The sequence below is a fragment of the Hemiscyllium ocellatum genome, chromosome 23 (assembly GCF_020745735.1).
Source record: "Hemiscyllium ocellatum isolate sHemOce1 chromosome 23, sHemOce1.pat.X.cur, whole genome shotgun sequence".
NCBI classification, from domain to species: domain Eukaryota; kingdom Metazoa; phylum Chordata; class Chondrichthyes; order Orectolobiformes; family Hemiscylliidae; genus Hemiscyllium; species Hemiscyllium ocellatum.
In genome coordinates, this window is record NC_083423.1 from 30178155 (window position 1) to 30191912 (window position 13758).

At 38.7% G+C, this 13758-nt stretch overlaps 1 protein-coding gene across 3 annotated transcripts in view; it reads right to left on the bottom strand.

Moving 5' to 3' along the window:
- LOC132826725 (voltage-dependent calcium channel subunit alpha-2/delta-1) overlaps positions 1–2390 on the bottom strand; it is a 668330-nt gene extending 665940 nt beyond the window's left edge. For all 3 annotated transcript variants that reach the window (XM_060842844.1, XM_060842843.1, XM_060842846.1), the window contains exon 1: positions 1920–2390. In XM_060842844.1, coding sequence (XP_060698827.1) covers positions 1920–2017 — 98 coding nt within the window. In that variant the 5' untranslated portion in view covers positions 2018–2390. The remainder of the gene's footprint in view (positions 1–1919) is intronic.
- Positions 2391–13758: the final 11368 nt, after the last annotated feature.

The window sequence follows — 13758 nt, forward strand, 5'->3', positions numbered from 1 at the left end:
GGTCAAGTATTACCACAGCAGCAGGTGGAGAAATCTGAATTCAATAAATATCTGTAATTAGAGAAAATCATGCCTACAGGTAGCCATGTAAAATTGTCAATGGTGGTAAAATTATTTTTAAAATCTAAATAATAACCAAGATAACTGTAAATCAGAAACTAAAACAAAATTCTGCAGGCAGAGCTCAGCAGATCTGGCAGCATCTTTGGAGAGAAAGCAGAGTTAACATTTCAGATCTGATGATCCTTCCTCAGAACGTCAGAGTTCTGAGGAGGGATCATTGGACCGAAACATTAATTCTGATTTCTCTTTACAACTTCTGTATTTGCAAAACAAAATGTAGTGCACTAATAGAAATCTGCTATCTTTATCTGGCCTGGCCTACATTTGACTACAATACCATAGAAATGTTGCTACCTCTTAATGGACCTCTGGCAATGAATAATGGAAATGTCCCATGACCAAATTTTTTAAAAAGTGAATCGAAATTCAACATTTTAATCATTCGCAATTTGAGGCATTGTTTGTCCAAATTACTTTATTCTGCAACAACCTAAAGAAATGTATTTATTAATACTACATAGCTTTCAAGCAGAAAACACATACTCCCAAATTTCTTGGAGGGATGGAATGAGATGACTGAGTGCTACCAATACAGTATTTTACATTTTGTTCATCAAAATGATTCTACTGGCGCCAAAAATGCCTGTGAAGTTTATGCCACCACGTGCAACTAAAGTGCAGCTCAAGATTTGTGTTCTTCAAAGTCAATAACCTGCTAGAACTATCAATACTGTGGGGAAAAGGTCAGATGCCAGACCACCATTGCCTCTGTTACAGCATCACATTCAAACATAAACCTGCTCCCCGGAGAACCACTGATCAGAATTAAAGCCTGGTTCATCGTCTGAAGGGTTAACTGTATCACTTTAATGAGACTAATCACCATCTATTAATGGAACCGCTTTTATTCTCTGGGATGGGAAGAGAGAAAGTTGAAATAAATTACTGATTTAACAATGTTGAAAATATTCTGTGCTAGCCAACAACCAAAAAAGGAAAATGATTGCATGTTTTAAAAAAAACTCAAGAATTTCTATAATTCTGTTTAAGAATAGAACTCCGGACTACACGTCCTTTTACTTTCTTGTTAGCAAATAGTCTTGTTTTGGGGATTGGTAGGGGGATGGGAAGACGAGGGGAGGGAAGAGACTATAAATGCTATTGCCGTACGTTAACATCACATGCAAGTGACGCAGCAATGCTTTTGAACGTAGTTTATATAATTGTACCTTGTGTTTATAAACAAAGGAAAACGTGTTTAACACCTCCTGGTGAAGACGGCAGTGGCTCCTTTAAGAACTGACGGGATCAATCCCAGTGACAACAGTCACGGCAAACGTTCCCCAAATGCTTTACTTTTTTTTATTAACTTTGGCAACAAGTTTATTGGGGCAACGTGATCTCCCTTCTGAATTCGGGCAAATACAGCAATCCAACTTCCCCCCCCGCTCCCAATTCCAATTAAACATGGCAGCCCTGTCTGATTGACATATTACCATCGTTTTAGCCTAAATAGATGCTCACAAACCATAAACTTTTTAGGGGTCTGCTTTGTCGTTCAGTAGAGGGTTGGAAGTTGAAAGAGGGCGAGAGATCAACCCGGTAAAGACGTCCAAATGTGTTAAAACTTCTCTGAATCAGAAATCGGTTAGCCAGATCGCAAATGCATCAGAAGATTTTGTTCCCTCTCTACAGCGATCTGTTTAATCAGAGATGCGCCGTGAGATACTGTACAGTACAACACTTCGTATCGGCAAGCAAAGCAGCCACAGTCAGAGACACTGGGCTCTGCACACACACACACACACATACAGCTACAACAAGGACAAGCAACAAACTGGGTTATTGTTACTTACTCGTTAGCTTGAGGAAAGCTTTCTTGCGATGTACATGATAGCATCAGGCACAACTGTATAACTGCTATTAAACAGAGTGAGCGCCTGCAAGCAGCCATCTTCCACCGTGGATGTATTTTAAAACAAAGTGGAAGGGAAATTCTTTTTAAAAATGCAGAATAAAAATAAATCTGTCCCAAGTTAATGTCAGGAAGAAGAGATTCCAAGAATAGGTTCACAACAGCAACAAATTCTAATAATCCCAAACTATAACATTAGCGGATGATCTGAAGAGCCGCCATCAGCCCGGGTTCCATCTCCAAACAGCTTAGTTTTGTTTTTGTTTTTTTCTTCTTTTTCTTGGGTTGGGATTTATCCTGGGGCAGTGCAAACTGCTGGTGATCGCCACTGTCCTGGATACTCAGTCCCCTCCTCCAATTGCCCTGTGAAACCAGTCTCATCAATCCCCTTCGCTCCCCCTCGAGTTTCCATACAAGGAATACCACAGACACACACACACACACTCGATCGGTCTCCTCTCGGGGAGCCAGCGGCTGATCGCCTGTCACACAAACATCGCAGCCTAACCCTGGTTTATATCGACGCTGTTAAAGCGAGGTGCTGCGTGCCGAGGTGACGCTTTTAAAGCATTCACAAGGCGGGTTCTCCAATCGCGGCGGTGACTTTCTCGTTCGAAAAGCATGTTATTAAAAAAAAACAAAAAAAAGTACTCAAAATTACAGTCTATAGATCAAAATGCACCACCGTCCATACCCTCGAAACGTCAACCCTGAGGTGTGTTTTATACCCTGAGACCAGCTGTTCTGATGTATATGATTGCTGGAAAGAATATCAAAGCTATATTGCAGTGGTTCATTTTTGCATATGACTAAGTTCCAGTTTGCCCTGCACAGCGCACGGGATAAAAGCTCATTTTTGAGGGGACGCAGCTCCTGCAAGAATAGAACTTTATCAGCAAATATCCCTTCCATATATTGCACAGCGGAAAAGCTTGTGTTTTTCTTAATTAAGAACTTAAAAAAAACGGAATCTTGCAGTCTTAAGAGCCTAATCCTAATGATATGTGCAGTGGCAGGGACAAATATCTTTATAATAAAACCGAAAGAACTGCAGATGCTGGAAATCAGAAACAGGAAAAAAATGAAATCGCTGGCAAAGCTCAGTAGGTCTGGCAGCATCTGTGCAGAGAAATCAGAGTTAAAGTTTCGGGTTAGAGTCCCGAGGAAGGGTCACTGGACAGGAAACTTTAACTGATTTCCCTCCACAGATGCTGCCAGACCCACTGAGCTTTTCCAGTAATTTCTGTTTTTGTATGTTGAAAGTTTCCTGGTTTCAGTGATTCTGTGCAAAAGGCTGCAGCCAGCCCCAGCTCTCTATGTAATCACTCTGAAACTTCCACTTGCATGGTGAGAATGCAGGAGCACCTACTTTACCCCAGAAATTGCTGTTGGTGATTCCAGTAGGGGTACCTAGATAGATCTGTATCATATTGTTTGGGCATTATTTTAGTGCTGAAATAGACTAATTTAAAAATATTCAACAGAAAAATACTCTGGAAACATTTGTTCATTCACATCATCCACAACAGTGACTACTCAATCTTTTGTAATGCAAGTGTTTAAACAAAGTTTTAAAATCTTGACTTTCATGAAAGGTATAAATTATATGTATACAATGTTTGTTGGGATACAACCTTTTCTGCATATCAGGAACATTAACCTCCTTGACCCATTTAAAAGTTTGAAACTTTCTGTCCCAATTCATTTACTTTTATCCTTTTATGTGGTGTGGGTGATGGCCAGGATTTATTGCTCATTCCTGATTGTCCTTGAGAAGGTGGTATTGAGCCATGTTCATGAACCAGTGCAGTCCATATGGATTTTATTGTTTTTGTCAATCATTTAGGGGATGTGGGCATTGCTGGCTGGCCAGCAGTTATTGCTAGTGGCCCTTGACAAGGTGTTGGTGAGCTGCCTTCTTAAACCACTGAGTCCGCGTGTTTCTGATAGGCCCACAATGCCTTTAGGGAGGGAATTCACAGTGCACAAGATAAAAGCTCATCTCTGACACAGCGACAGTGAAGGAACGGTGATGTATTTATAAGTCAGAATGGGGGAATGGCTCAGGTGGTGGTGTCCCCTGTTTCTACTGCATTTGTCGTTCTAGACAGAAGTAGTCATAGGCTTGGAAGGTGCTGTCTCAGGAGCTCCAGTAAATTTCTGCATTGCACCTTGTTACTACTCAGTGTCAGTGGTGGTGTGTTCATATTTGTTCATATGTTGCTGATTTAAGTTCTTCAGTGCAGAAACTTTATGATTCTTCAGTGCAGAAAAGGCTGCATTCACATGATTAGTAATGGAACTAAATAGTTGTGTTTCTAATTCCATCAAGCACTGTAAATATTTTATTTATACTTTACTTGAAAGTCAAGATTTAAAATCTTTTAAACATTACTGTTGATGATATGAATAAACAAACATTCCCTTAAAACCTTATCCAAAGAAACTCCTGCAGTAATGTTGCAGGACTGAGGTGATCAACCTCCAGCAACCTCAACCATCTTCCTTTGTGTTAAGTATGGTACCAATTAGTGGAGCACTTTCCGCTTGATTTCCATTGACACCAGTTTTGCTTAGGTTCTTTATTTCTGCTGCCTTCATTCAAGGGCAATTACACTTACCTCACCTCTTGAGCCCACTGCTTTTGTATATGTTTGGACAAAGGTTACAATGAGGTCAGGGGTTAAGTATCCTTAGTAGTACCCAACCGAGCATCAACGAGTAGTTTTGCTAAGTGCCACTTAGTAGCACTGTTAATATGTTCCATGACTGATTACTCAGTGTAGACTGATGGAGCAGCAATTTGCAGGGTTGGACTTGTCCTAGATTTCCACATTACTGGATAGAAGCCAGTGTTGTAGCTGTGCTGGAATAATTTGGCTAAGGGAGTCACTGGTTCTGGAGCACAAGTCTTCAATATTATTGCCATAATGGTGTCAGATCTCATTATATTTGCAGTATCTAGTGTCTTTGACTGTTTGTTGTTATCACATAGAGAGAACTGAATAGATTGAAGATTGTCATCAGTGATACTGGGGACTTCAGGAAGAAGCTGAGAGTGATTAAATATTTGTGACTGAAGATTTCTGCTACCAACTGGATGTGGCAGGACTGCAGAGCTGACATCTGATCCAGTGGTTGTGGAATTGCTTAGCACTATTTCTCATTTGTTGCTTCCACTGTTTGACTCATCTTGTAGCTTCACCTGGTTTACATATCATTTTTAGGTGTGTCTGATGTTGCACCTGGCATGTGCTCCTTCAATCTTATTTGAACCAGTTGATCTCTTGACTTCATAGTAATGAGGTTAACATTGTGCTTGAGTACAATTCTGCTGCTCTCATTGCACACAGTTCCTCATGGAAGCCAGGCTTTGGGTCTATTTTTGATAGGTCAGTTGGACATTTGTCCCATTTAATATGGTAGTAGTGTCACACAACACAATGGAAGGAATCCTCAATTTGAAGATGGAGCTTTATCTCACAAAGACTGTACAATGATCACTCAAACAGTCATAGAGTCCAACAGCATGGAGACAGACCCTTTGGCTCAAACTGGTCCACGCCAACTGAAAAGTCCATTCACGCTAACTCCATTTCCCTGCACTTGGCCCATATCCTTCTAAATCTTTCCTATCTATGTAGTTGTCCAATTAACTACTGAAACTATCACAGACAGATACATCTGTGACAGACAGATTATTTTTCGCTCTGTTTAGGACTCTGACAGCTTGGTCATTTATAGTGTGACGGAACTGTTCATGATGATGAACATCCAAGTCCTCCACCCAGAACACATATGTTCCTTTGCCATTTTCAGTACTTCTTCCAAGTGGTCTTCAATGTGGAGAAGTATTGAATCATTAGTTATGGGTGTGAGTGTATGATACATGGTAGCCAAGAGGAGGTTTCCTTTCTCATGTTTGATCTGATATCACCACACTTCAGTCCTGAGTCAATGTTGAGGACTCCCAGGCCAACTCCCTTCTGACCATTTACCCGTTTTGCCACTGTACTGCTATCTCTGGTATGTCTATTTTGCTGATGGGACAAGATGTGATTCCCTAAGGGACAATCTAATAATGGTTTGCAGGCTGTTAATTAGTTAGTCTGCAGGATAACTCTCCCACTTTTGACTCAGGCCCCCAGGATGACTTTGTAGGGCTGACAGCGCTGGGAGCAACGTTGTCATTTTCGGTGCCTAGGTCAGTGCCAAGTGATCCATCTGGTTTCATTCTTTATGAATGAATCAGACTCAGAATGTTATAAAAGGTGGGAAAGGTTCATGCTGACAAGTGGAACGTATCCTTCATTTAACCCTTACTGTCAGGGCAGGTGATAAAGCATAGTGCTCACTCATGGGCACATTGTCACCTAGCTTTCCCAGAAGTAAGGGTCTGTACTGACAGGGTTTGAAACCTGAATGAATACAAAATTACATCCAGCCAGAAAGCAATGAGTTGCTTTAAAAAAGGGCATTACAAATTTCCTAGGACAGATTATGCACCCTTACATCGCTCAAAGGACGGAAGGTACATGGGCATCCATTTGATAATTCATAATATTACTGTTTCTGTCCCTATGCGTCAGTGCAAAATGAGAAATACAGACCCACAGAAAAAAACTATTCCCTAAAGAAGACACTCAGAATTTCACAGCCAAATTCAATTTGAAGAGCTCACAGTATTATTTGAGCTTATTGGAATATTAGCAAAGACATTTTGCTATCATCAGGAGACAAAAATGAGGTTCTTTTTTATAATGATGTATGGTACAATGAGATTCCATTTTTTGTTTAAACATTGATTTTTGTCATTCACCCAAATTGAAGATATCACCAATTTTGGGCGCAGTGTCACTATCAGACACTCCTAGGGTTTGTCAAATATGACAATAGGACACTTTAAACTGCTGTAATTATATTGTTTGACTCAAACCTCAGAAGATTCTTCCTTCTTGCACTTATTATCATTATTTTCAGCAAGAATGTCAATTTCATGTGGAACTTGGCATTTATATTTATTTTAAACAGAAACTGAATTCATTGACTTACATAAAAGACTGCCATTGTTGAGAAAACACCCTATTGCTGACCTTCATTTTCAGTTGAAAAAAGACTGATCAGAAGAGGATGTGATCCATATTTTTGCACTGCTGAATATTGTAAGTAATATAGATATAAGGCAGTTTTTGACAGGAATTGTGAATGCGGAACCAGATACACCCGATTAAAATTAATAAAACATAGGTCAGACTATAAATCAGAAGCTTTCCTTGTTCCTTTCTCGAGGAGTGTATATTGTGGAATAGACTACAAGTAGATTAGGTAAAAACAATGACTGCAGATGCTGGAAACCAGATTCTGGATTAGTGGTGCTGGAAGAACCCAGCAGTTCAAGTAGCATCCGAAGAGCAGTAAAATCGTGTTTCGGGCAAAAGTCTACAAGTAGATAAGTGTAGAATGATACAGTACTGAAGGAGACCATTTGGCCCATCATGCATTTACCAAAAGATGATTCGTAGAGTTTATATCTGATATAATGCTGGCTATAATTAAACATAATAATGGGATTACATAGAATAAAATGGGTGTTATGTAGCTTGAATGAAGTTCCAGAACAGACATGAATAGTGAGAAGGATAAACTGCAAGAGGTTTATGAGCATTACGTAACATTTTGCCTAAACAAACTAGATGCAGTAAGTGAAGTTGATTTCACGATGGGATTGATTGTATCTGTTATCTGGAAACAATCTGTGCATTGGCCAAGAGTCTTTATTTTAATACTTTCAATGTCTTAACACTTTTCTGAATTTATGGTATCTCGTTTGAAAGTTGAGTTGCTTTCACATTATAGAAATGCAGCTTGACCACGAGTGTTGGTTCTCCCTCTCTTAGTTGCATCAAGAAGGCTCACAGACACACAAAATCTTAGCCTGTAAATGTTACACTGACATGTGTTAGTGAGTTCCTGTGAAATAAATGCAGGGAGCTGATCCCTACACACATGCTTCAGTTCTCTGTTTAAACAGCTCTATAGACACCAGGACTGATTCACAGGGTTAACACAGGAAAGCAGCACATAAAGATCAGTCTTTCAAAGCAGGATCTGAGAATAAGTGTAACAGTGAAAGCCTCTTTAACTGACTCAAAATTCACAATATTTCTTTAATTCATAGAATTTTTCTGAATATGCTTAAAAGCACTATGTTTAGCCTTTCAGGTAATACTAGCTTTAAGTATTTAAAAACTGCTGTAAATTTCCCTGTGTAATATATTCAAAAATGCTATTGGAATTTTAAATGGTTAAAGCTCTTATTACATAATGAAATGATGGCTTTAAAAGTTAATCAAAAAAGATCCCCAAACTGAATATTAGAAATCACTCTGCCATAATTTTTCACTTTTGAAAAATTGAGACAATTACATTTACAGCCCACAACCAAAATTTTAAAAATCCATCACCCTCACTGCAGCTCTGATGACATTTTTACATTTTTGTGATGTTATATCTGTATTGTAAAATTACGGTGGTCAAATGAAAAGCAGTTAGCTACATTTACAAAATTACTTTTAATCATATATTCCTGAGGCTGAAAATCTAAAGTTCAATTGCATTAACACTTTTCTTTCAACAATGGTTGAATATCCTAATTCTCAAGCCCCATACTGAATGTTTATTTCAATGAGCTAAGGAACAGTAATGGTGTCATGTGGAGCATGAGCTGTAGTTCTGCACAATGACATCCCCATTTTAATTTTACTGAAATGGATTATTACATTTGGGATATAAAAGCAAAAATACATGAAAAGATATATATGCTCTATTTGCAAAGAGAGGTAATAGTTGCTTTGTAAAAAGCAATTCTTTATTTTTCAGAATGAAATGTTTTCTCTTTTGTAATGCTATTTTAATGATGGTCTTTCGCCACAATGCTACAGACGCAAGAACAGAGTTGACAAAGTTTTTTCAATCCACTTGGCATGTTTTCATAACCAAAATTCTCTCAATCACTTCCTTTTTCAAGTATCTAACTAATTTACCAATACATTTTCTTATTCTATCTCAACTGCCTCTTCAAGAATTTAATGTCACACCATCAATTTTCGGTATAAAGTAGTTTAAGTCCAAACAACATGAACACATTTTCTTTTGAAAGATTGAACCAATATGTCTGTTCTTGTGTTTGTAGCAATATTATGACAGTTCAGTTGGTTAGCTCACAAGCTTTAACTGTAATTTCAATTGTTCTTTTCTGCACTACTTCCAGTGCCTGAATATCCTCGCTGCAATGCAACAGTCAGAATTTTACATGTTATTTATAGTGTGGCATTTCAGTGCCTTATAAAGATTCATTATCACTTCCTGAAACTTATTTTCAACCATCCTAACTATACATTCAAAAATTGTCTAGGTTCTCAGTACACTATCTGCAGTGCTCCCAGATTCTGCTCTTATGTCTTGAAAACAAGAACTATTTAATTTATTTTCCCATTACTTATTTCACTTCCCTTGTCTTACTTGTGCATGGTCAAGTTAAATGCCATTTGGCAGTCATCAGTCCAACTTTCCAATCTCAAAGACCTTTTGATATTTGGTTATCTGACCCCTATTATTTGAAATTTTACCTGTCTCCCAACTTGTTCTCTGCAAATTTATGTAACCAGATTTCCATTACAAGCTCAAAACCATTTCAACGCATTGTAAAAATGATGTCTCCAGTATTAATCGCTGTCATCCTATGAATAAACCTTGTGCTGTATGGCACAGTTCCATTCATAGACATTCTTCACTTTATCTGATTTAGTGAATTGTCAACTCACTTCAGAAGTTGCTTGTTAGTTCCAGTTGTTACTTTCTCAACTAATAGCCTGAGTGGCACATTCCAAGGGTCAACTGAGATCTAAACATAGCACATTCACAAAGTTTCCATTGTCAGTAAAGTTGATTCTTAACTTTTTTTTAATTGAGATTTTCCCAGCATAAAGCCATGTTGACTCTATTGCAAACCCACATAGTGAGTTCTTATTCCTTTGTGACTATAAATGGGAAGACAATGATGGAAGATTTTACATATCCCCAGTGTGACAAAGAAAAAATTGAAACTGAGTCATTTTTGTGCATCGCTTTCTAGCCATTACAGTGTTGTCACTGGCAGATGGCTGAGAGTGAGGCAGCACACATTATGCATATGCAAACCAGCAATAACAAACTGAAATAAAACAAAAACTGCTGCAAATAAACAGCAGGTGGCCAGTGAATTGGGGACTCAATTTCAAGCCTTAATGTTGTCACCTACAGATTCAAAGCCCACTGGGGGGGAGTTGCAAACAATGCTGAAAGGTGCACTTACACAGAGAAGGTTTTTATATAAATAACCTTTCAGGTATTGACCTATCATTATGAATTCTACTTGTAAATTAGCATTTTATTTCTACTTTCAGACATTGAAGATCTAACATTTCTCCGGCCATTTTTGACTTTATTTCCAGTTGCTAACATTTGTTGTTTTTTTTTCCATCTGTGATGGAGGACGCACATCAGAAAGAGATGGAAAATCTTGGAATAATAGAAATAAGATCTAATTTAGCAAATGAAACTACCAAAGAGTGAAGGGGACAATTGAAATCTCAAAAATTACTCAGAACCGTACAAAAGAATGTGTTGAACTCAATCTATTGGCTTGAATCAGATTGAAAGGGGTACCTTCAGTTTCTTTACCATCTGACCATTAAACATCACCAGAATGTAGGACTTGTCAGGATGATGAGGCACCTTCTATAGAATCTGAAACAAAAACACAAATTGCTGGAAAGGCAACAGGTCTGGCAGCAACTCAGGAGAAACATCAGTGGACATTTAAGGTTCAGTGACCCTTCCTCAGAACAATTCAAAGAAAATCTCTTCAGTAGGAGTGTAGCTTCTTGTGTGAAATACATACACACACGCACATATTGTGTACAATGATTTTCAACAAAGGCTCGGCAAGTTCAAATGCTATCACCAAATGAAAGGCAAGTTCAAATAATCACTCTTAAAGGGAGACTATCATCATTAGTACATGTTTTAATGTGTTACAAGTAATTATTATTGCTTCTTTGAGATTTAATTTGCTCAGTGTCAGAGCAAATGAATTTGCTAATTGTTTTTTGGGTGGTGTCAGAATTGAGATTTTTTTGTTAATTGTTTGATTGATAACTCTTGCTCACACTCCACACAGGAGTAAATTTTTCTGATGTGTGTTAATGTACAGATCCAGCTTTAGCATTATATTTGTTCATATGACACCTCTGAACTCTAGAAATATGCAATGAATAAATGCCTATACTTTGGTGAGTATGTTAACAAAGAACAGGGTAACAGGCAAACGTGTTTAATAGACAGCTTACAAAGAGCAAATTAAATCCCTTTTCTGTTCTTTTTGATGGTGGAGTTTTCATTCTATATGTATTGGGTATACCAGACAAAATTGATTCAATGGTTTTGATATTGCTTTTACCTCCAAGTTTAAACAACCAAGTTTAATAATATCTCTGTAATGATGTTAATTCAGTTTCCCTGCCAGTCTGCAGGATAGTTATTCAGATAAAAATATTAACATTCATTATTGAAACATCACAGAAATATAAATAATATTAGAATTGTGAATGATAACTTGTTGTAATTGTTCGATGACTTAAAGAATATTTTGCACTGGCATGAATTTCCCCTGAAAGGGATCAGGAACAGAGGCAGGAAGGTGTATAATTATTGGCACCATTCCATCCCAGATCATTGTCTTACAGATTGGGTTGGAAGCTGAACAGCTACCACCTGAAAGCAATAGATCGTGCAGTGATTGTAATGAGGCTGGCCAGCTGGACCTCATAGAGTATGAGTTCCCTGACTGACCAAATTAACACACCCAATCAGCAAGCCCCACTGACAGATAAACGTGGTGAGTGCCAAAGATACTGACACTCTGATCTGACTCTGTACAATGCAGTACTATCGTCAAGGTTTCTGATTGCCCAAAACATCGATTTTCCTGCTTTTCGGATGCTGCCTGACCTGCTGTGCTTTTCTAGCACCACTTTAATCCTGACTCTAATCTCCAGCATCTGCAGTATCCACTTCTGCCTAGTTGATGTAAACCAAAGGTGACTTGGTGATGGGATACTGGCTCTGTGGAGTTATTTCAGGTAGATTGCTCAACCCATTAAAAAAGCTCTTGATCAGAGGCCAACTGGAGTTTACGGGTCAACCTGCAGGAACCTGTACTTGCTGGAACATGCTGAAATGGAGATGCCTGGCAGCAACAAAGTGGGTACAAACTTTGAGACTCCACCTCTCCCTACACACTTGGTTCAGCCACAGCTGGAGGCCACCCTGTCTTGCTCTTACAATTCCCAGCTGAACTGGATCAGCAGTACAACGATCTCCATCAACCGCAACCTTGTACTTAAGAGGCCTTGAGGCTGAATGGGATGGAAATTTTAAAACAAAAAGACAATGGTAAAAATGAAGCCATTCTTTTGAAATATCCATCACTGGGGTGCAAACAAGCTTGACAAAGCAGATGTTTTGTGTAAAACCTGACTTAGGAGTTGTTCAACTTGACAACAGATGGAAAAATATTTCTTCCTTCAGAAATGACATTTTTCACTTTGATGAGCAGAAAAGGGGCATTGGTGAAACCACACCTGGAATATTGTATGAAATTTTGATCTCCTTATCTGTGGAAGGATGTTCTTGCTCTACAGGAAGTGCAGTGAGGGTTTACCAAGTTGAATGTGGGAATGGCAGGACTGTCGTGTGAGGAGAGATTGAGTCGGTTAGGATTGTATTCACACAAGTTTGGAAAAATAAAGAGAATCGCATAGAAATCTGTAAAATTTAAACAGGGCCAGACAGCTTAGATACAGGAAGCTTGTTCCCAGTGATGTGGGAGCCCAGAATCAGGGTCAGAGTTTAAGAATAAGGGGTAAACCTTTTAGGACTAAGAAGAAGAAAAATGTGTTTTCAAAAAGGAGATAATTTAGCTTTAGAGGCTAAAGGGATCAAGAGATATGGGGCAAGGGCAGGATTAGGGTATTGAGCTCAGTGATCAGCTGTAATCACATTTCAAGCTGAAGCAGGCTCAAAGGGTTGAACGTGTTGAGAGTATGTTGCTGGAAACATCGGGCAGGTCAGGCTGCATCTGAGGAGCAGGAAAATCGACGTTTCGGGCTGGAGCCCTTCATCAGAAATCAAAGGGTTGAATGGCCTACTCCTGCTCCTATCTTCTATGTTTTATGAATGGCTGTTTCACAATGGTGTTCAAGCAGCTCTGTCTGGATTTTATTACAAGCTTTTAAATGTGTTAAGATGGTGCCTTAAAGTGGACATGCCCTCTCTATTCATTACCTGTCAGGACAAATTGCAGCTCATTTCATGCATCAGGGTCTCTTACTGGTCTTTAGCTTTGAGAGCCCACCCATTCACCATTCTGAATTGGACAGCAAGCACTTCTTCCAGCCTTTCATTCGCAAAATCCAGGTCAGGTTGCTGCTCCGAAAACAGTGCAGGATGGGGACTCGCATTTGACCACATCATGTGGTTTCCAAACAAAATGCAAAATCCTGCCCCCTCTCTTAAAAGACTGGAAAGCGCAAGATCAAAGAGAGATCACTCACTTAGCAGGTCACATCTTTGAAATCAATCCGAGCTTCATTCATTTAACACCTCAAACTGCTCTTAATGAAAAAAAATATATTCCTGATTTAATTCTACTTTTAATCCTAAAGTGAAATAAAATCAGC